Below are 22,079 nucleotides of genomic sequence, written 5' to 3'. Positions count from 1 at the left end.
TGTGTGGTCTCTTATGCTTATCCAGCTTTTGTAGTCCTTGCTTTGTCTGGACAGTTGTACTTAGAGTGATTGAGGGAAGTGAAATAGGGAGTAGGTGAGCAGGAATCTAGGTCTGGGTAAAAATATTTGATTAAATACCATATGGTATATTTTGTTAGGCCTTTCTACATGCTTGTTGCACTTATTGAATCACTGTAGACTATTGCACACTTTTGTTTTAAGGTATATATTTTCCCCCACCTTATGGATACATGTGCCCTATCTAATGAGTTCCAGTCTATACATAGGTTCTGTAACTTTGTTAAGAACTGTACCACCTGAAATGGAACTAAGGAATCTTATGAGCAACAAAAGGTCCAACCAAAATATTGGAGCTAGAGGGTTGGCATCGCAGGCCTGGCATCTCTGAACATAGTCCAAAGTGAAACATGTCAAGGTGGCACTGGTTGCATTGTTTTGGCTAAGATCAGCAGATGCAGTATCAAATGCTGTAGATCAAGAGAAGCATGAAGGAAAGTAAGCAAAGCCCCAGAGGTTCCAGGACTGGGAAAAATAGGGGTTTATAGAGAATGAGAAAGGCACCTTGCTATCTTAGAGTTTAAGAAGACAATATATAGTTATTGTTATAACCAAGTCATTTGGGAACTTAATTTACTTTGAAAATCCCATGGTTAGGATTTACTGTAGTATGCAAGATGTTACCATGACTTGTGTCATTTAATGTTATCAACTAATAACTGTATCTTAGATTCTGGCAAGACCAGTTTCTTCTAGTGTCCTTGGTCTATGATTATCAATAACAGTATTTCAAAAAATTATTATTAGAAGTACATTAACAATTTAAACCTAATGTTAAAATTCAGTTTACTCATTTGAAACTTTAAGTGCTTAGATTAAAGGAACATACAATCGGAACTGAAGTCTATGCATTAAACAGCTCAAGTCATTCAATCAAATTTCCCCCTCTCATATTGATTATATGATGATTTATAAGAACATAAGTGAATAGTAGTATATATCAACACTGTTCCTACCACCAAAAGTCTGTGTTCCTACCCCCAGCCCCCTATAGTGGCATTGAAATTTTATCCTTCCCCACTCCCAACCGCCAGAGCTTTTTTTTTTTTACTCAATCAAATTCTGCTTTGCATTTTTTTACTCAATCAAATTCTGCTTTGCATTTCCCTTTCTGTTCTTCTTTCTCAACTTCTCTTTTTGAGTAGTATCATCCCATACTCATCTTTTTTTATCTGGCTTATCTCAACATAATTCCTTCTAGCTCTATCCAAGATGAGTCAAAGGAGGTACAATTATTATTCTTACTAGCTGAGAAATATTACATTGTGTATATATACCACAACTTTCTCAGCCACTCAACTGTTGTTGGGCACCTGGATACAACAACCTTCTTAGATTCAATATTGTCATAATCACTATCCTCTTCATCATTAGCAGTTCTGCCTCTATTTACGAATAATGATTTTGGATTCTAGGTAAGTTATTTGCAATACTATACCAAAAGTATTGAGTTTTGTCTCTAGAGTCTATGCTTTGACTCTGGTGCATGCTCTTGCCACTGCCCCCACTGTGTTTGTTTTTATCACATCTTTACCCTGGGAACCTAACCCTGGCCCTCCCTGTTTCCAACCTTCTCTCATCTTTCAGACTCTCCTCTCAGTAAGTTGCCTCTAAATATTGCCATCTACACTTCAATCTCACCTGCCCTGAAAATATGACCAAATTTTAGAGGGATCATGATATTGGCTTGTCAAAAAAGTCATGACATGCTTTTCTATAAAAAAAAAAATGCATCATGACTTTTCCAACAGTGCAATAGTTGAAATAAGAAATATATCCTGGGGAGTCGGGCTATAGCACAGCGGGTTAAGCGCAGGTGGCGCAAAGCACAAGGACTGGCATAAGGATCCCGGTTCGAACCCCCGCTCCCCACCTGCAGGGGAGTCGCTTCACAGGCGGTGAAGCAGGTCTGCAGGTGTCTATCTTTCTCTCCTCCTCTCTGTCTCCCCTCCTCTCTCCATTTCTCTCTGTCCTATCCAACAACGACAACAACAATAATAACTACAACAATAAAACAACAAGGACAACAAAAGGTAATAAATAAATAAAAGAAATATAAAAAAAAGAAATATATCCTGATACCCCCACCTGCAGGGGGAAGCTTCATGAATGGTGAAGCAGGGATGCAGGTGTCTCTCTGTCTCTCTCCCTCTCTTGGTTTCTCTCTGTCTCTAGCCAATAATAAGTAAACAAAAGAGTAAAAAAAAAAAGAAATATACCCTGACACCAAAAACTGTAGGTATTTAGCTGGCTAGTTAAGAAACTGTGTCTTGATTCCATGAGAGCTTTTCAGGAAGAATGACTTGATCAAAACTGTATAAAAGGAGCTGTGAAAGCAGAAAGAGACATTAGCAACCTGATGGAATAGGCCTGTCATGGGCACTGAACTGGGACAGTATCCGCAGGAACAGAATAAAATAGATAGCTGTGGAGTGTGGCATGAAGGGAAGAAGAGGAAGCCCTAAAAGGCTCCCTAGATGGTCCTGCCAGTCTCTGTATTTTCATATGTACACCCACCAGGAGAGCTTGCAAGCATCAGAACAGCTATATATTTTTTTCATTGCTTACCAGCTACTAGACGCTGTGAGGACTTAACTATGCATTATCTTTCTGAATGCATCCTCATAACATCCCTTTTTCTCTGTACTATTGATTAAGAAAACAGAGGCTCAGAGATAGTTGCTTGGAGAGAGAGAGAGAGAGAGAAAGAGAGAGACTGTATAAATTCACTCATGTGAAATAGAAATGCAAGCAAATAGAAATGTTTACAGAGATATAAATTGGTGGTAACAGAGTGGAAGGGGTGGGTGGGAAGGTGATAGGGGTATAGGAAGTCAGTTATATGATGGCGGATGGAAACTAACATTATAGTGGTGATAGCAAAGTTGTGGATATAGCTGTTGATTTATAATGCTGTATTCCTGAAACTTAGAATTGCTATATTATGTTGTATTATTACATTATATCCTTGTATTATAAAACCATTCTACCTTAATACAAATTTATTTAAAAGAACATTAAATATTAGTCACTTGGCCAAGATCACGCAGTCTATAACTGATTAAGGATACAAACCCCATTCTGTCTGATTTGGAGTCGCGAGTTCACAACACAAAATATGTGTTCCCCTCACAGAACATAGAAAGGCTAGTTAGTTAGTTAGTTATATCAACATTTTAGTGAGCATTAAAATAAACCTAGCATTTTTTTTACCAGAGCATTGCTCAGCTCTTGGTTATGGAGATGCCAGAGATTGGCATCAAAGTTTGTTGCACAAATCACTGTGTTATTTTCCCAGCCCATAACTAGCATTCTTAATGAGGTCATAAAAATGTTGATTTCTATTTTTAATAAACTGCCAAGACCTCAATGTTTAGGTTTATACTAATCAGCATTATAGCTACTAACTGGATGTAGCTATTTAAATTTAAATTAACTACATGGCAGTTAAGGGTTCAGGGCTAGAGTGATAGCTCATGTAGTAGAGCTGCGCCCATGTAACCAAAGTTCATGTCTAGAAACCACATGGAAGGTGATATGGAAACAGTGGAAGCTCCAATGATATGATGTCTCTTCCTGTCTCTGTGTCTATCTACATTAACTGGAATGGTTAAATTATGCAGGTATGAGGTTCATGTTCTAGAAAAAATAGGAGCATTCAGAATTCTTCACTCAGACTAGCCACATTTGAAGTGCTTAGTAGCCACAAGAGGTAAGTGACTGCTGTAATGAACACAGCAACTAGTGAACACTTCCAGCCACCAGGGACGTGACTCAGTGGGTTGGATGCTGAACTCTTGATAGTCTGAGTGAGGCCTAGGTTCCATAGTCCACATAAGTCAGAGTTGTGCGGTGCCTTGGTCTCAGTTTCAGGCTCTCCCTTTTTTTCTCTATCAAAAAAATGGATCATTTAAAAGTACAGTAAAATAGGCTGGGTGAGTGGTAGTGCACCTGGTTGAGCACACAAATTACAGTACTTAGGGACCTGGGGTTGAGCCCCCAAACCCTACCTGCAGTGAGAAAGTTTTGCAAATGGTAAAACAGGCCTACAGGCATCCCTCTGTCTCTTTCCCTCTTTATCTACCCCTTCCCTCTTGACTTCTGGCTGCTTCTGTACAAAAAATAAAGATAATTAAAAATTAAAAGATAAATAATAAAAATACAATAAAATAAAAAATTCTCTCTTTATGTCATAAAGTTCTGTTGAGCTCAACAGCTGTCAGAGCTGTCATATGCTCAGATCATTGTCAAAGAGATAACTTTCATTCTTTTTTCTTACTTAGTTTTTTATTTAATTTTTTATTTATAAAAAGAAAACACTGACTAAAACATAGGATAAGAGGGGTACAACTTCACACAATTCCCACCACCAGAACTCTGTATCCCATCCCCTCCCCTGATAGCTTTCCTATTCTTTAACCCTCTGGGAGTATGGACCCAAGGTCATTATGGGATGCAGACGGTTGAAGGTCTGGCTTCTGTAATTGCTTCCTCACTGAACATGGGCATGACAGGTCAATCCATACTCCCAGCCAGTCATTCTCTTTCCCTAGTGGGGAAGGGCTCTAGGGAAGCGGAGCTCCAGGACACATTGGTGGGGTTGCCTTTCCAGGGAAGTCTGGTCAATATCATGCTAGCATCTGGAAGCTATTTTTTGAAATTAGAGTTAACAGACAAGCCAAACCAAATGTTGAACAATCATGGACCTAAAGGCTGGAATAGTGCAGATGAAGTTTTGGGGGTCCTCCATTTTGTAGATAACTAGTAGGCATATTTTAGTTATATTCCAAAGGGCCTGTGGCTATACTGGTGTTTTTTTGTTTGTTTGTTTTGTTTTGCCTGAGACTGAAATCTGATATGCAGGTGGTTCCTAATTATTGTCTGGGGAGGTGATATAATGGCTGGCAGAAGGACCAGAAAGCTGGATCCAGGAAGAGAGTAGCTCCCAACTATGGGAAAATGTGTAAATATCATTGACTGTAAACCCCATCGATTTGATGTGATTTGGGGCACATATTCAGCTTAGGAGCCTATGTGACCTCTGCATCCCTGTATATCTGACCTCACATTCTGTGGTAATAAGTAGCTGCCCCCATATCTTCCTCAGGTGTAGCATAGAGTATATTGTCCAGCCTCCCTTCAAGGTATGGAATATTCTCTACCATTGTTGATCCAAGTTGAGGGCAAGATCCTATGGAAGCCAATAAAGGGGTCTATTGTGTTGTTCCTGATAGAGATTACTGGTAACAATGGAGAGAGGGATTTATTCGAGGTCTAGGCCCATCATGTCCATTTGGGAATCTCAGGATTCCCCGAATAGGGCCCCAGTGGCTGGGGTGGCCTGACAGTGACTAAAGAGTCATCGTTAAAGTATGCCAGTCTCTTGCCCTTATTCAGCTTTTGCAGTCCTTGCTTTGATGAGGTTATCTTTGGAGTGAGTGGGAGAACTATAATAGGAAGTAGGTGAGGAGGGTATCTAAGTCTAAGTAGACACTATTTCATTATGAACTTCATACTGACTCACTGTAGACTATTGTTTACTTTTGTTTTCAGTTATATATTTTGTCCTAATTTATGGATACATATAAACGTATGCTCTATCTTTTGGGACCTGATCTATATATATGTTTTGGGACTTTGTTAGGAAGTGAACGTTGTGGAATGAAATTGGAGAATACTATGAAAAAGAAAGGTATCACCAGACTAATGAGGGTGAAGGGTTGACATTCCATGCCTGACCTCTCTGGACACAGTCTGAAGTAAAGCATGCTGAGGTGGTACTCCATGTCCTTGATCCATTTGGAGTTGACTTTTGTTTCTGGTGAGATAAGGTGGTTCAGTTTCATTCTTTTGCATGTTTCAACCCAGTTTTCCTAGCACCATTTATTGAAGAGAGCCTCCTTCTTCCATTTAATGCTTTGGGCCTCCTTATCAAAAAGTAGATGTCCATAGATGTGGGGGTTTATTTCTGGGATTTCAGTTCTGTTCCACTGGTTTGTGTGCCTATTTTTGTTCCAGTACCAGGGCATTTTGATGATGATTGCCTTATAATATAGTTTGAGATGTGGCAGTGTGGTGCCTCCATTTCTGTTTCTTTTCCACTAGATTGTTTTGGAAATTCTAGGTGCTTTCTGTTTCCAGATAAATGATTGTAGTTTTTGTTTTATTCTCTTAAAGAAGCTTGGTGGAACTTTGATGGGTATCCTGTTAAATTTGTATATAGCTCTGGGGAGAATTTTCATTTTGATGATATATATTCTTCCAATACATGGACATGGGATGTCTTTCCATTTCCTGTTGTCATTTTCTGTTTCCTTGAATAGTGACTCATAGTTTTCAGTATACAAGTCTTTCACATCTTTGGTCAGGTTTACTCCAAGATATTTTATTGATTTTGCTGCAGCAGTGAATGGGAGTGATTTCTGGATGACATCTTCTTCAGATCTAGTTTTTGCATAAAGAAATGCCACTGATTTTGTACATTTATACATTTATTTTGTAGACTGACACCTTGCTATATTGCCTAATAACTTCCATTAGTTTTCTGCTGGATTCCTTACATTTTTCTATGTATACTATCATATCATCTGAAAATAGAGAGAGCTTGACTCCTTCCCTTCCAATCTGTATTCCTTTGACTTATTTATCTTGCCTGATTGCTACGGCAAGAACTTCCTATATTATGTTGAAGAGTAGTGGTGATAATGGACAGTCCTTCTAATCCTTGATCTGAGGGGGAATGATTTCAGCTTCTGTCCATTGAGTATGATGTTGGCTGTATGTTTACTATATATAGACTCCACTATCTTGAGGAATTTCCCATCTATTCTCAATTTTTTGTAGTGTCTTAAGCATGAATGGGTGCTTGATTTTGTAAAAGGCTCTCTATGCATCTATTGAGATAATCATATGGTTTTTGGTTTTGCTTTTATTGATGTGGTGAATGACACTGATTGACTTATGTATGATGAACCAGCCTTGCATTCCTGGGATAAATCCCACTTGGTTGTGATGAACAATTTATTTTTTATACTGCTGTATCCAGTTGGCCAGGATCTTGTTCAATATTTTGGGATCTATGTTCATAAGAGATATTGGTCTGTAGTTTTCCTTTTTTGTTCTGTCCCTATCTGCTTTTGGTATCAGGGTGATGTTGGCTTCATAGAAGGTGGAAGGGAATTTTCCTGTTTATTCGATCTTGTGGAAAAGCTTTAGAAGTATAGGTATTAACTGTTTCATGAAGGTTTTGTAGAATTAATTTGTAAAGCCATCTGGTCCAGGACTTTTGTTTTGGGGAATATTCTTAATTATTGTTTTGATTTCTTTGTCTGTGATTGGTACATTTAGGTTTTGTAGCTCTTCTCGGTTCAGTTCTGGAAGAGCATACGTTTCTAGGAATTCTTCAATTTCTTCTAGATTCTCTAGTTTGGTGGCATATAGTTCTTCATAGAAGTTTTGCATTATTTCCTGTATTTCTGTGGTATCAGTTGTGATCACTCCTCTGTCCTTTACAATTCTATTTGTTTGAGTCTTCTCTCTCTTTTTTTTTTTCTTTTTTAGTGAGCCTAGCTAGAGGGCTGTCAATCTTGTTTAATTTTTCAAAGAACCAAGATTTGGCTTCATTGATCTTTTGTATGGTTCTTTTATTTTCAATGTTGTTTATTTCTGCTCTAATTTTAGTGATTTCCATCTTTCTAGTTGCTTTATGGTTCCTTTGTTCCTCTTCCTCTAAGTCCTTCAAGTGTGCAGTAAGGTCGTTTATTTGAGCTTTTGCTTGTTCTCTAATATGTCATTGTATGAATATGAGTTTCCCTCTCAATACTGCTTTAGCTGTGTCCCAAATATTTTGATAACTTGTTTCCTCATATTCGTTTGTTTCAAGGAACATTTGAATTTCTTGCTTGAGTGTCTCTCTGACCCAGTAGTTCTTAAGCAGTGTGTTGTTGAGTTTCCAAATTCTGTGACTTTTAGTAATTTTCTGTTTGTTGTTAAGTGTTAGCTTACTCCACTGTGTTCTGAGAAAATACTTGGGATCATTTCAATGCTCTTGAATTTGTTCATACTCTCTTTGTGGCCTAACATATGGTCTATCCTTGAGTATGTGCTGTTTGAATTTGAAAAGAATGTGTATTCCAGTTTTTTGGGGTGAAGAACTCTGAAAATTCCAGGAGGTCTAGTCTGATAAGCTTTTCATTTAATTCTCTTGTTTCTTTGTTTATTCTCTTTTTCCTTAACCTGTCCAAGTGTGAGAGTGTGGTGTTAAAGTCTCCCACTATTATTGTATTACAATTGATGTTTTTTAGTAGTTATTTCAGGAGGTGTTTGATGTATTTAGATGGTCCCTCAATGGGTGCATAGATGTTAACAATTGTTAAATCTTCTTGCTTGATTGATCCTCTAATCATTATTGTTGTTAAAATTTGGAGGCTCCAGCTGGCTGGGCTAGCTTCACAGGCGGGTAACAGAGACGACCAGAGACATACGGCTGGGCAGGGAAGCTTTATTTCTTTATTTAGGAACAACGATTCATAAACTAAACCAAACTAATCACCAAACAGAACTCTGCTGCCTCTTTCCCCATGGCGGTGCCAAGAACTTTAACTCTTGAACTCTAGAACTCTGGAACCCTCTCGGGGTTCCTAGGGGCGGGGCCAAGTGGGCCCACAAAACTAGCAGGACTGATCCAATTTTCTTGGTGGGGGAGAGCTAGAACAACCCAATGTAAAGCATACAACAATTCCCCCTTTTCTTTTTAACTAAATGACTACAGCATCAAGGGTGTGGGGTGAACAGAAACCTATTTTGTACAGGCATTTTTAAAAAGGAAACTGGCACAAACATGGAGAAACATGCAAGCAAGTAACAAGAACCAGTGTGCTGCCAAGGGAAGGCCTGAGGGGACCATTTTTGCCTCTGTGGGCAAAACTTTATCAGCTTAAAAAAAACATTTCTTGCCTCTGGGGGGCGTACTTTCTTGCCTCTGAGGGGCGTACTTTCTTGCCTCTGGGGGGCGTACTTGCCTCGACGGGCATTTGCATGGGGGCGGAGAACAGCCTAGAGTCCCAAAGGCAGCTGGCTGCAATTTACTTACTATGAAACAAAACTTGTTATTAGCATAACCACAGCACAATATAAAATTTCTAATAGAGAAGGAATTTGAGACTTTTACATATCAACAACGTCTTTTTAACCTTTTGTTACACCCATTCAATTGGAGACACACCCTAGGTGTGCGCAGGAAAGGAAACCTCAGGCATGAGAATAATTAGCATAGCCATTGTGCGATCTACCATTTCTAATAGAGAAGGTAATGGAGAGTTTTACATATCAACAAGTCTATTTAACCTTTTGTTATACCCATTCAAGATGGAGACACACCCTAGGTGTGCACAGGTTTTTAGACCAACTTAGTTAAAATATATTGATTGTTAACTAATTTTTACCTCAGACTTTAAATGTAAGTTAATTTTATCTTTATGAGAATTACGTTGAAAACCTTTTTCATTTAACTTTCACTAGTAAGAATTTAGCCTTAAAGTTACTGTTTACCAAACTTTAAACATACACATAAACATGGTCATTAATGTACAAGGAGAGAAACCTTTGTTACGAAGACATGTCATTTTAAACACAAATTTAGATATGTACTGTCTTAGTTGTTGGGGGGGTCACCATCCGGAGGTGGCTTCCCACGTAGCTCCACTTCAAAGAATTTCAGGTTGCAATCTCTACACAAATCTCTGCGTACTCCAGCTTGTCTGCCTTCAGACCAGACCGGCAGCTGGAGATCTCATGTGCCCAGTTTCGGCAGGGAGCCCGGGGGTCCGGGAGGTCCGGGATCGTTCCAGAATTCATAGCATGAGGGCGGGCGGGCCAGCCTTGTAGAAGGCGCGGGCCGAGGTGCCCAGTGGTGGCGGCCATGATAGGCTGCCGCGGCCCTGCCCCATGGCCCTGCCATGTCTGCTGCCCTGCTCGCAGTGGCCGAGCAGCATGGAGGGATCACGTGTCCAGTGCCCTGCACCACGCGGTGGAGAGCCGGCTCCTGTGGGCTGGCCTGCGTGCTGGCATTGGGCTCCTGCGTGCTGGCATTGGGCTCCTGCGTGTTGGCATTGGGCTCCTGTGTGGTGGCATCAGGCTCCTGCATGCTGGCGTCAGCCTCCTGCAGGTTGCAGGGCTGCGGGGCTGCGGGCACGGTGCGCGGGGTTGTCTGGGCGCAGCCGGCTGGCTGGCTGTTCCACCAGGTGGAAAAGGCAGCTCTGCGCCTCGCCTCTTGCCCGCTGGCTCTTCCCAACTCCTCTGGCTGTTTTGAGTGCGCCCGAGCGAGTGGAAACCACAGAGTGGTCAAGAGATAAATGTTCCAGAAACAGCAAAACAGTCTCGTGAAGAAAGAGCAGAGGCCTTTGGAGATCTCTTCACAAGCAGAAGAGAAGGCCATAGTACATAGGTAGTCGAATTGTCTTTACTTATCTGAGAGATGCGCAGGTCAGGTCCACGTGGGCGCCATTTGTTGTTAAAATTCGGAGGCTCCAGCTGGCCGGGCTAGCTTCACGGGCGGGTAACAGAGACGACCAGAGAGATACGGCTGGGCAGGGAAGCTGTATTTCTTTATTTAGGAACAACGATTCATAAACTAAACCAAACTAATCACCAAACAGAACTCTGCTGCCTCTTTCCCCGCGGCAGCGCCAAGAACTCTCTCTAACTCTCAAACTCTAGAACTCTGGAACCCTCTCGGGGTTCCTAGGGGCGGGGCCAAGTAGGCCCGCGAAACTAGCAGGACTGATCCAATTTTCTTGGCGGGGGAGAGCTAGAACAACCTAATGTAAAGCATACAACACATTATGTAATGGCCTTGCCTATTTTTTATTACTTTATTTATTTTAAAGTTCATTGTGTCAGAGATGAAAAGGGGTGTTCCTGCCTTTTTTTTGTGGTCCATTAAACTGTAGGATAGTTTTCCATTCTTTCAGTATAATCCTGTGTTTGTATTGTTGTGTCAGATGGGATTCTTGCAAGCAGAATATGGTTGGGTTGTGTTTTCTAATCCATCCTCCCACTCTGTGCCTTTTAATGGGTGAATTTAAGCCATTGACATTTATTGATATTATGGATTTAATGTATTGTAGTTCCATCATTCTACTAATTTTTATTTGCTCTGATCCATGGCAAGTATTATGATGATGTTCTTGATTATAAGAAATCTTTTAGAACCTCTTTCATGGCAGGCTTGGAGACGGTTACCTCCTTTAACTGCTGTCTGTCTGAGAAGGTTTTGATGCCTCCATCTCATTTGAATGAAAGTCTAGCAAGATATATTATCCTTGGTCAAAACACTTTTTCATTCAGGCATCGATAGATATCTTGCCATTCTCTTCTGGCTTTTAGAGTTTGAGTGGAGAAGTATGCTGATAATTTATGGGTTTTCCCTTGTATGTGACTTTTTGTTTTTCTCTTGCAGCCTTTAGGATCCTTTCTTTATCCTTACTTCTTTTCATTGTAACTATGATGTGTCTTGGTGTCTTCAGGTCTGGGTTGATTCTGTTTGGGACTCTCTGAGCCTCTTGAATCTTAATGTCCTTTCTGTTGTTTAGTTCTGGGAAGTTTTCTTCTATAATTGCCTCTAATATGTTTACTTCTCCTTCCTCTCTTTCTTCCTCTGGCAGGCCAATTATACGAATGTTACTTCTTTTGAGATCATCCCCTATGTCTCTGTTGTTGTTTTCAGTGTATCTTTTTTGTCTCTTTTACCTCCTTCTTAGTTTTTTCTAGCTCATCCTCTGTCTGGCTAATTCTGTTTTCTGTTTCTGTTAGCCTGCTTTCCCTTCCCTCAGCTTCTTTCTTCAGTTCAATTATAGTATTAGCTTTTTCTGCTAATTAACCTTTAAGTTCAACTATTTCAGCTTTCATTTCTCTAATTACCTTGAGGTAGCGTGTATTTCTTTGAGGGTCTCATCTGTTGTTTTCCTAATTCTGATAGTTCTTTCCTCCATAGTTGTCTTTATTTCTGTGATTGCAAGGTTTATTATTGCTTGCATTCTTTTCTTATCTATGGCTACTTCTGATTGATTTGGAGTTTCTTCTGGGCTCCTGTCTTGATTCATTGTGGTAGCAGTTTTATTTGCTCTTGACTTAACCATTTTCTTTTTATTGATGTGTTTTTTTAAATTTTTCTGTTCTGTCATTCTTCAGTTGTTGTGTTTTGAGTACAAGCCATACTATATTAAATAGGTTTATGAAAAATGTAGTCACCCAACCTCAGAAATTACAACAATAGTAACTTAAGCAAGTATTGATGCAGTTAAATCAATACCAGTTAGCCAAACAATCCCTCCAGTCCAAGAAAAAATAGTGACCAAATCCAAAGGAAAAAGAAAGAGAAAGGAAAAAAGGGAAAGCAAGAATAGACAATTATGCAAACCTACTGTCCACTGTAAATTCTAGGGTTAGCAAGAGGAGAAAGGGAAGTAGAGAAAAGAGACACACACACACACAGAGTCCACTCTGAGTCAGATTTCTTCCTCAAAATAATTCACAAAGGAGTACCAGTGAATTCATAAATCAAAAGAAGGAGGAAGGAAGAAAAGAAGACAAGAACAACAACAACAAAAAAAAACAGAAGAGCAGTGAAAGGAAAGAGTTTTTTTTGTCTGTTTGTTTGTTTGTTCTTAATTAGCTAGGAGGAGGGAGAAAGGAGAGTGGAGGGAAGAGGTAGAAACAAGTTCCTCTCACACTGGTTAGGACACCCAGTCACCTAGCAATGGAGAAAACAACAAGAGTTAATTTTGGTCTGCCTGAAGAAGGAGGGGACAAAATGGACACACATATATAATAATAGTAATAATAAAATAGAATAGAGTAAAAAACCCTAACAGCTTTTAGTGCTCCAGATTGGCTGCAGCCTTAGCAAAGACAGCCAATTGTAAGAAGTATCCAAAATAATAATAATAATAATTAAGAAAAGAAAAAACACCCTCCAGGTAGTCTTTCCCAGGCATGTCTGGGGTGAGGCTCTGATTGGTTAGGTATTTTGTCACTCAAATAGAGCTTCAGCCACTTAGAAAAAAAAAAAGAGAAGGAAAACAAGAAGGTAAAGGCTTGGAATGACACCCCTAGTGATCCAGGAATCTTGGTAAAGAAAATAGCTCAGTGGGGAGCCTGCTAGGAGTAGCTGTCCAGCCCCTGGGGGCTGGTTTGGGGTAGGGGAGGGGTGAGCTTCAGAAATAATAAATCCTTCCTCTTTCCCCCTGGCTTCCAGTTTTCTAACCCAAAAGTAGTCTCACTCTTAGGACCACTTATTCACCCTCCTGCTGATGGCCCAGTATCCTACCCTATCCAGAGAATCCCCACTCACAAGCTACTGTTATTTGGAGCTCATGCCAGCCACTGCTTGCAAGTCATCATCTTGACTCTGTCCAGACTTTCATTCTAAATTAGCTCTCTGTATGAATTGATCTGTCTCTGAATATGTTCACCTGTTATCTCCAACACAGTGACCACTGATCACATATGACATTGTGTGCTGGACATATGACTAGTTTGAATTGAAATTCTAAGTATAAAATACATGTTAATTTCACAGCCTTATTATGAATGTGAACTATTCCTCGGACTCATTTTATACTAAGTAAGTTTAAAATAGTCTTTTGGGTATATTGGGTTAAATAAGATGTATTATTGAAATATATTTACCTGTTCTTTTGCCCTCTGCTTCATTTAATGTTTCTCCGGGAAAATTTCAAAATGGCCCACATTATATTTATACCATACTTCTCTGCCCTGCTATGTAACTCTAGAATGATATTCTTTCCCTCCCATTTTTTTCCCTATAGATCTGCTCTGCCACATTCAGTGGCCATAAGTCACATGTACTATTTAAAGTACATCACAAACAAAATTTAAAATTCAGTCATAACAGCCACATGTGACGAGTGGCTATCATAACACACAATACAGATGTGAGCAGATTCAGTACCATGGACCCAGATGTTCACAGGTTATTCACAAGTCTGCCCCAAGCCTCAGAGGTGGGGTGTAAAAACCTATAGCTTGAAAAATATCCCTATGGTTCCTAACACTGAAGCACACCCTACTCTTATCTCCTAGACATTGCTCCCTGCCCACCTCTGTTAGACTCATTTCTGCACATCTTCCATCTTCTCTCCCAGAAGGGCTCTGAGTTGCTCATTTCCCTTTGAACAACACGTTACTTTACTCTTCTGTGTGTATATGGCATCTAACATTGTGTTTTGTACAATTTAGGTTCTTGTTAAATATTTGTAAACTGGTTGGAGTGGCAATTCCTAGCAAGGAATTGGCAGTAAAGATGTGACTGAGGCTAGAAGGAGATAAATCTGTAATGGCTGCTAGCAGGAGGCTAGAAAAGAGAGAAGCTCAAAGCCAGGTGAGAGCAATTGTTGGAGAAGCAGAATGGAGTAAGTCATAGGGACAAGGGTAACCCAGGAGCACATACCTATTGCCAATTTTTTTCTGCCTGCCTACCAAGGCCCTCACAGGCAACAGCAAGAGTTATTGCAGAAGAATTCACAGGCTTAGCAATAGCTTTAGAAAAAGTGCCAAAGAAACCCAAAATATTATTGTGTGATAAATAAACACACAAGATCCATAAACGAGAAGTTGAAATGGCATGGAAATTAAGGGTCTGGTGAGGAGAAAAGTGAAAAATGCTCTCTCCCTGGGCCAGCTGGTTTGAGTTACATTTTATGAGCACCATGTGAATTCCAGCGCCCTTGTTGAGTTAGCAGCAGAATCGCACATTAGTTTTAAGGCTCCCTCTCGAATAGGAACATCATAACGCTTTTTAATTGGGGCTGATAAAAACATAGCATTACTTGTAGGTGCCTGAGAGAAGTGAGTTGTTAAATTGGGTTTTCATTAAACCTAATGATGGAAAATTAAGTATAGTGCGTCTGGTGAAATGGGGTGTGATAAAAGGCATCACTTCTGCATTACCAGAGGTTAATAAGGGAATAGGTGAGGTAAGATACATTGGAAAAAAAAGAGTCCAACTAGCTGAACTAATAAACCTTGAAAGTCCCTTGGTTCTGAGTCTTCATAGCATCATTAGCACCAACGTTGACCTTATTACAAATGTGACAACAATACAAGTTGCTAAATTTCAGATGCATTTGTTTTCCATCCCAGTGCTGGTTTTGCTGACACTAAGTTTACAGCCTGTTTAGCAATGTGTTTAGGCAAAATACCCATATTGGTAGCTCTTTGGTTTTGGAAACATTTGGCATCTCACAAAGATTGCCAGGTGCCCATTCTGAAGAAGCTTATCTCTGCCAGACAGTTTCCTAGACAGCTCATGCCCTGGGTCCTTTGGGGAAACATGGATCCTTAAAAGACATCTGTCCCCATATGTGTGGGGGAGTTAGTCTGGAGATTCAGAGCTCCCCAGACATTGATTCTGGCTCATCTTTTCCATCCTCAAATCCCTCACCCCATCATGAAAGTTAGATTCTGGGAAGGACTCCTCATATCCATGACAGCTGAACAGCCTCTAAGAAACAGTGTGAATCTTTAAAGAAGGGATTCTTCTTGAAGCACTTCAATAGCTTCTCACTGTTGGGAACACTTGGAGCTACTTTTTCTTTTTCTGTTTTGTTTTGTTTTGTTTTGATAGGACACAGAGATATTAAGAGAGGAAGGGGATAAAGAAGGAGAGAGAAAGAGAGACACCTGCAGAAATGCTTCACTACTCCTGAAGCTTCTCCCACTGTAGGTGGGGAGTTGGGGCTTAAACCTGGGTCCTTGCATTTGATCATCTTCCCAGCTCCCTGCTTTGAGCTTCTTACATATTCGCAGCCTTTCTAGACTCACCTCACACTCTCTCTTAGAGACTGACAACCATTAATTTCTCATTCTTGGTCTTCACTTCTAATCAGCCTTATGACTCTTATCTAAGTGCTTGTTGAGTTCTGAGCTTCTCCAGCTTCTATTCTTGTGCTTCATTTTTAAAAATCTCTTTATTCGGGGATTAGTGTTTTACAGTTGACAGTAAATACAATAGCATAACATTGTGTACAGAATACATAACATTTCTCAGTTTTCCATATAACAATACAACCCCCAATAGGTCCTCTGTCATCCTTTTCTAGGACCTGTTCTTGTGCTTCAGATGCTTCTTGTCTTTTCCCCTACCATCAAGTGTTGAGTGTGAAATCAGCACAGCTCTGTGCACTGTGAGTATCTACCAGATTCCTTGGCACAGAGTTTATTCTTACTAACTCAAACTCCTGAACAAAAGGTGCATAGAGAAGGGAAGTAGCTTCTACATTTGCCAGATAGTACAACTAAGCAAGGAGGTATTTTTTTCTGGTGCCTTAAATCCCCAAATAAAAGGCAGCCTTTTTCTTAGGTACAGTGATAAAGATTTATGCTAACATCTCATAGAATCTCTTATTTCTTGTGCATAAGCCTGGATACTCTTGATCTTTCTGCCAGCAATCCTTTTCTTACTAGGAACAGTTTTTTCTCAGGCTGTCATATGGGAGGAAAGTTCCCTTCCACACACAGAATCAGTGCCTGATGGAGCACTGTGACATGACAGGCAAACAAGCAAAAGAAAACATGGATTTTGAAAAGACACATTGTGGAAAATCTACCATGTATACTAAGATTGTCAGGAAATTCGTATGGTATAGGCTAATGTAGTGGGCTTTGTAGGGAGTGCCTTATAATGCCTGAAAATATCTGAGAGGGACACATCAACTCTGGTAGTTCTCAACTTTTCTCAGCTTCAGTGAGAATGCCGATAGGTTGGTGGAGAAGCTGAGTACTTCAAGCCTGGATGATTGCAAAAATAAACTGAACCTAAAAGGCTAACACTTTTCCAAACAAGGGAGTCCGGTTTTTCATTATTATTACTTTTTAATTTTTTAATTTACAACATGGAAATATTGACAAAACTATAGGATAAGAGGGGTACAGTTCCACACAATTCCCACCATCAGGACTCTGTATCCCATCTCTTCCCCTGATATATTTCCTAATCTGTATCCCTCTGGGAGTATGGACCCAGGGTCATTATGGGGTGCAGAAGGTGGGAGGTCTGGCTTCTGTAATTGCTTCCCCGCTGAACATGGGCATAGACAGGTCAATCCATACTCCCAGCCTGTCTCTCTCTTTCCCTGGTGGGCAGGGCTCTGGGAAGGTGGGGCTCCAGGACACATTGGTGGGGTCATCTTGCCTAGGGAAAGAGAGTTCATTTTATTGGTCTTAGGAACACAATAATTCAAATCCAGTCTCAGTAGACTTCTGATTTCAGGGTGGGCAGATGAATAGTGGTTAAAATGGTGAAAGTAAAGATTCATACAAGGGAAAGTGTAGGTCTTACATTAAGGGGACATCTGAAGAAGATAAGACAGAGGAACCAGGAAGGGGAAAGTCACTGGTAGACTGAAGGAAGCATGAAAGTTCAGACTTTCCTACCTGCCAGATGGGTTCCATACACTCCTGGATCAAGAGGGTTAAGTGGTGGGAAAACTTAGTAGAAGAAGATGATCACCGAGAACCCATAGCTCCAGAGAACACTTGGGAAGGCCATCTCCCAAGTTGCTGTCTGCTGGGAATCTAAGATTAGCTCCAATTCTTCTTGTGGAACAACCCGAGAAGAGTAAACTGGCAGAGAAACCAGGTTATTGGGATACAGGCAAGCACACATGAACAGAAGCACACATATGGCTTGTGATCTGCTGGAACTTGAATGCTCCAAGTTGAAAGATGATATTCATGTACTCTACTCCCTGAACAGTATAATATTCCCCAAAGTCATCCTCTCTGGATTCTTTTTTTTTAATTGTTGTAGTTATTGTTGTTATTAATGTTGTCGTTGTTGGATGGAACAGAGAGAAATGCAGGAAGGAGGGGAAGACAGAGAGGGGGAGAGAAAGATAGACACCTGCAGACCTGCTTCACCGCTTGTGAAGCAACTCCCCTGCAGGTGGGGAGCCAGGGGCTTGAACCAGGATCCTTACGCCAATCCTTGCACTTTGGGCCACGTGTGCTTAACCTACTGCGCTACCGCCTGACTCCCCCTCTCTGGATTCTTACTGGTTCTGGGATTGACCAGTTGTCCAGCACCATCTTGCTGAGTCTGGAGAAAGAACTGAGACTTGTAGAAGATGATAGCTAACCTGGAACTCCATCCTTATTCCGTCAGTATACAACCTTAAAATAGAAAGCTGTGTGACTGTGTTCACTGGCTTATTTGTTTTATTTATTTATTGTCTCTCTGTCTGCCTATCTATCTATCACTGCAGTCATGCCAGAGAAACAATGTGTTTATCTTTTTTGCAGCTACCTCATCAGTTAGTTCCCACTACCCTCCTTGGCTCAAGCTGAGGGAAGTGTGAAGAACAGAGGCTAAAACTCCCTTAGATGATGGTCTGTTCCTCCTCCTCTTTGAAGCAGATGGCAGCCGCGGGGAGATGTCCCAGCCCACCCTCACGATCCAGACTCACCCCTACCGGGCCTGTGACCCTGTGGAGATGAGCTATCCAAGGGACCAGTTCCAGCCTGCCATCCGGGTGGCTGACCTGCTGCAACACATCACCCAGATGAAGAGAGGTCAAGGCTACGGATTCAAGGAGGAGTATGAGGTAAGAGATTGTCCTCCAAGGAAACTTCCTGATGGGTTCAGAGGGTTTGTGGCTTCTCAAGCCTGCTACTCAAAAGTATGGTCTTTAGGCCAGCAAAGTAAGCTTCCTGTGGGACCATACTAGAAATATACTATCTCAGGTCCCACCCAACTCTACTAATGCAGTATTGATTCATACATTCTTTCAAAAGAAAGATAGAATGGGCCAAGCCCCATCCCACTTATTCTAGAAAAGTTAGTGAATCTCCCAGTGATTTAGAGGAGGCTTGCTGAGTATCCTGAGGGTCTCATGCCTTGTTATCATGTTTTTGTTGTGCTCTCAATTCTTCAAGCCACTACCTGTCTTTGTACCTTCTTGGCAGCTATACACTGGGTATCCCTTTCCATCTGCCTCAAAACATCTCTAAGACAAAAGATTCTTGGTCCCAGTTGTTACTGAGATTTGGGGAATGACAGGAGGCTTGCCGCAAAGGAGAACAAATGCCTGAATACAACATACTCTCCTAATGTTTTGGCTCCCTGACAGCTCTCTATCCACATCCCTCCCCAAAACTTGTTCTTAGTGTCCTCCAAACTCCTCCTCCCCCCCCTTTCCTTAGTTACTAAGTGAAAGAACTTCCACACCCCCCCCCATTGTACTTTGCAAAACAATTTAGCTTTCTTTGTCATACTCCTTTTGTTTTAGACCTTGCTCATTAAGTCTGACCTTTCATAAACAAAAAAATAAAATAGAAGGAAAAGCTCATTAAAAAGTTTTTCTGAACATCTCATTCCCACAGACGAGTTAGTTCTTTAGCCCTCCTAGTGCAGGCCAGAATCCAGCTGCAGCCAGCTTGGAAAACAAGCATTTCTTTCTCCACTTTTTCTTACCCCTACTCCTCTCTCCTACTTCTTCCTTCCCAAAATATCGTTTAAGCATCTACTGTATGCCAGGCCCTGAGTTATATGCACTAGTTTTTGTGGATGGCTTTTTTTTTCACATGCAGAATATGCCCCAAATATGCTAGGTTCAGTTTCAGTGTGTGAAGTGAAAACACATTGACTCAGACTCTGCACATTTGAAAGTCTTGATAACACAATCTAAATTTATCTTTCAGACTGTATTCTCAGAAAGTGCTTACTAAGTAATATTTCAGAACCCGAGTGAAGTCATGAAATCATGCTACGCTTGGGAACCAGACAGCTGGACTCCAGTACAAGTTGATTGTAGTGTATCATTTTGCTACCTGAGTTTTAAGATGCTTTATTAGTTAAATCAAGAGTTTGGATACAGTGATTTCTGAGGGCCTGCCTAATCCTAAAATTTTACAAGGGTATAAAACATAGTGGCAAGGGGCATGTTTGACACATTTATGAGAACAAAAATGTTTGTGTCACCAAGTGTGAGCCATTACCAGCTCAGGAGAACCCACAGTTAATTCTAAATATGGTCTATAAATAGAATTTTTTCTTATGTTCAATCTACAAATTTTATAAGGGTACTGGGATCAGTGTTAAAGGAAATGAGCTCATACCTCCCATCTTTTAACTTTATTTCATTCAACCATTTGTTGAGTGTCCAATCCCTTTAAGTGGGGGAGGGGGGTATGGGTGTGTGTGTGTGTGTGTGTGTGTGTGTGTGTGTGTGTGTTCGCGCGTCCACATGCATGCATTTATGCTTCCCTCTGTAGATCTGTTTGGTGAGCTAATGGCAGGATATAGTGTGTTGTTTGTAACGGTGTGTTTATTATCATGGTGACTCAATAAGGCATTAGTGATAATATTTGTTTTAAATTTTCAAGTCGAATTGAGATGCATATGGAAATTAACAAGAAGGGGTAATTAATCTAAACCTGAGAAACACTAAGCACCTGTAATCCAAAGCATGAACATAGAGATATAAATATACTTGACTACTTTGGTGCATTTCTTGCTAGGATAATAGAGCTTTTAAAAGTAGCCATCTCTATGTGTTAGGATTTAATTTGATGTTTTAAATTGTGTGTGTGTGTGCGCTCACATTCCTTTGTTCATTTTCTAAATAGGGACTTACTTTTATAATGAGAGAAAACAATACATGTTATTCTTTCACTTGAACTTCAACCAAAAATATCTCTAATTAGAGTAGACTTGCCCTCAATTAGTTCAAATTATATTAATCAGATAGCTAAAATGTTTAGCTTCTAGTTAACAACATTTTCTGTTTAACTGGAGGTTAATCGGAAAATGTTACTTAATGAAAGTCTTTCTACAATGTGCCAGTCACTTTCCTAGACTATAACTGGATATTACTTTGATTATTAAGGCTCCTGTGATGTCTGGAGTCTATATAGTGAGCATAAGAATTACAAAATTTGCCTCAAGACTATGTCCTTATTGTCAGCATTTGATCCATGCATCTCTAGCCCTACTCTCAAACCAACAACATTCAATGTGTTTAGTTTGTTGCTTGTCATTCCTGCTCAGTTCTTTCTGTAACGATGAGTAGGCTTGACAAATTGACTTATGAAGGGCTTCTCAGCTATTGCAAGCTGTGTCTTCTAAAATTCAGTTCAGTTGTACAATCAAAAATTTGTATGGTATATATTTATTGAGTATTTACTCTTCTTGATATTTAAAAACCAACCATGAACAAAGCAGAAAAAGATTCAAGCCTGTCTAAAGTTTGTATTCTAGCTGGTGAAACAGGAAATAAACAGTAGACTTAGAAGTTATTGTACAGTACCTAGATATTGCTACAGTAAATAATGTAATGTGTTAGTAAAAAAAATATTACTTGCTGTATTATAAACTACTCCAAATCCTAGCAAAATAAAACAACCAAATTTTTGTATTCACTGACATTGTAGGTCAGATATTTTGACAAATATAGTCTGTCTTTGCTCATGATGTCTAGAGTCTTATCTTAGAAGGGTGCTGAGGTCATCTGAAAGTGTCTTCACTCATGTGTCTTGTTATGGATACAGACTGTCAGTGGGAACTTTACCTGGAATTTCTAGCTGGAACTTTGACATGTTATATCTTCAGGTGACTTGGTTTTCCTCATAGCATGGTAGTTTTAGAGTAGTTAAACTTCTTACTGGTGACTCAGATCCTGACTGGTAAACTTTCTAGATAGTAAAGATATAAGTGCATCACTCTTTGTGATCTATAATTTGGATGTCATACAGCTTCAATTATATTGGCTAGATGCAAATATATGTCTCTATTCTCAGGGAGGGAAATTAGATTCAGTCTCCTGATGCAAGGAAGGACAGTTGCAGGACGAAAAAAAAAACAGGTTTAATATCCTAGTGGAGATGAAACGATGAAAAGGGGTTAGTTGTATATAGGAAGGGACATTTGGATTGGGGAGAAAATTTGCAAGATAATTTACATAATAATTAATAATATAATTATA

At 40.1% G+C, this 22,079-nt stretch overlaps 1 protein-coding gene across 11 annotated transcripts in view; it reads left to right on the top strand.

Annotated features, from left to right (window-relative positions):
* The window catches only part of PTPRT (protein tyrosine phosphatase receptor type T), a 1,549,072-nt gene that overhangs the window by 1,424,389 nt on the left and 102,604 nt on the right, over positions 1 to 22,079 (top strand). For 7 of the 11 annotated variants that reach the window (XM_060190244.1, XM_060190228.1, XM_060190247.1 and 4 more), the window contains one exon: positions 18,511 to 18,701. In XM_060190244.1, the coding sequence (XP_060046227.1) occupies positions 18,511 to 18,701 (191 nt within the window). The remainder of the gene's footprint in view (positions 1 to 18,510; positions 18,702 to 22,079) is intronic. The other 4 variants (XM_060190260.1, XM_060190255.1, XM_060190273.1 and 1 more) reach the window with 1 other exon arrangement.

Source organism: Erinaceus europaeus, chromosome 1, assembly GCF_950295315.1.
Source record: "Erinaceus europaeus chromosome 1, mEriEur2.1, whole genome shotgun sequence".
NCBI lineage: Eukaryota > Metazoa > Chordata > Mammalia > Eulipotyphla > Erinaceidae > Erinaceus > Erinaceus europaeus.
This window is presented reverse-complemented; position numbering and strand designations above follow the sequence as displayed.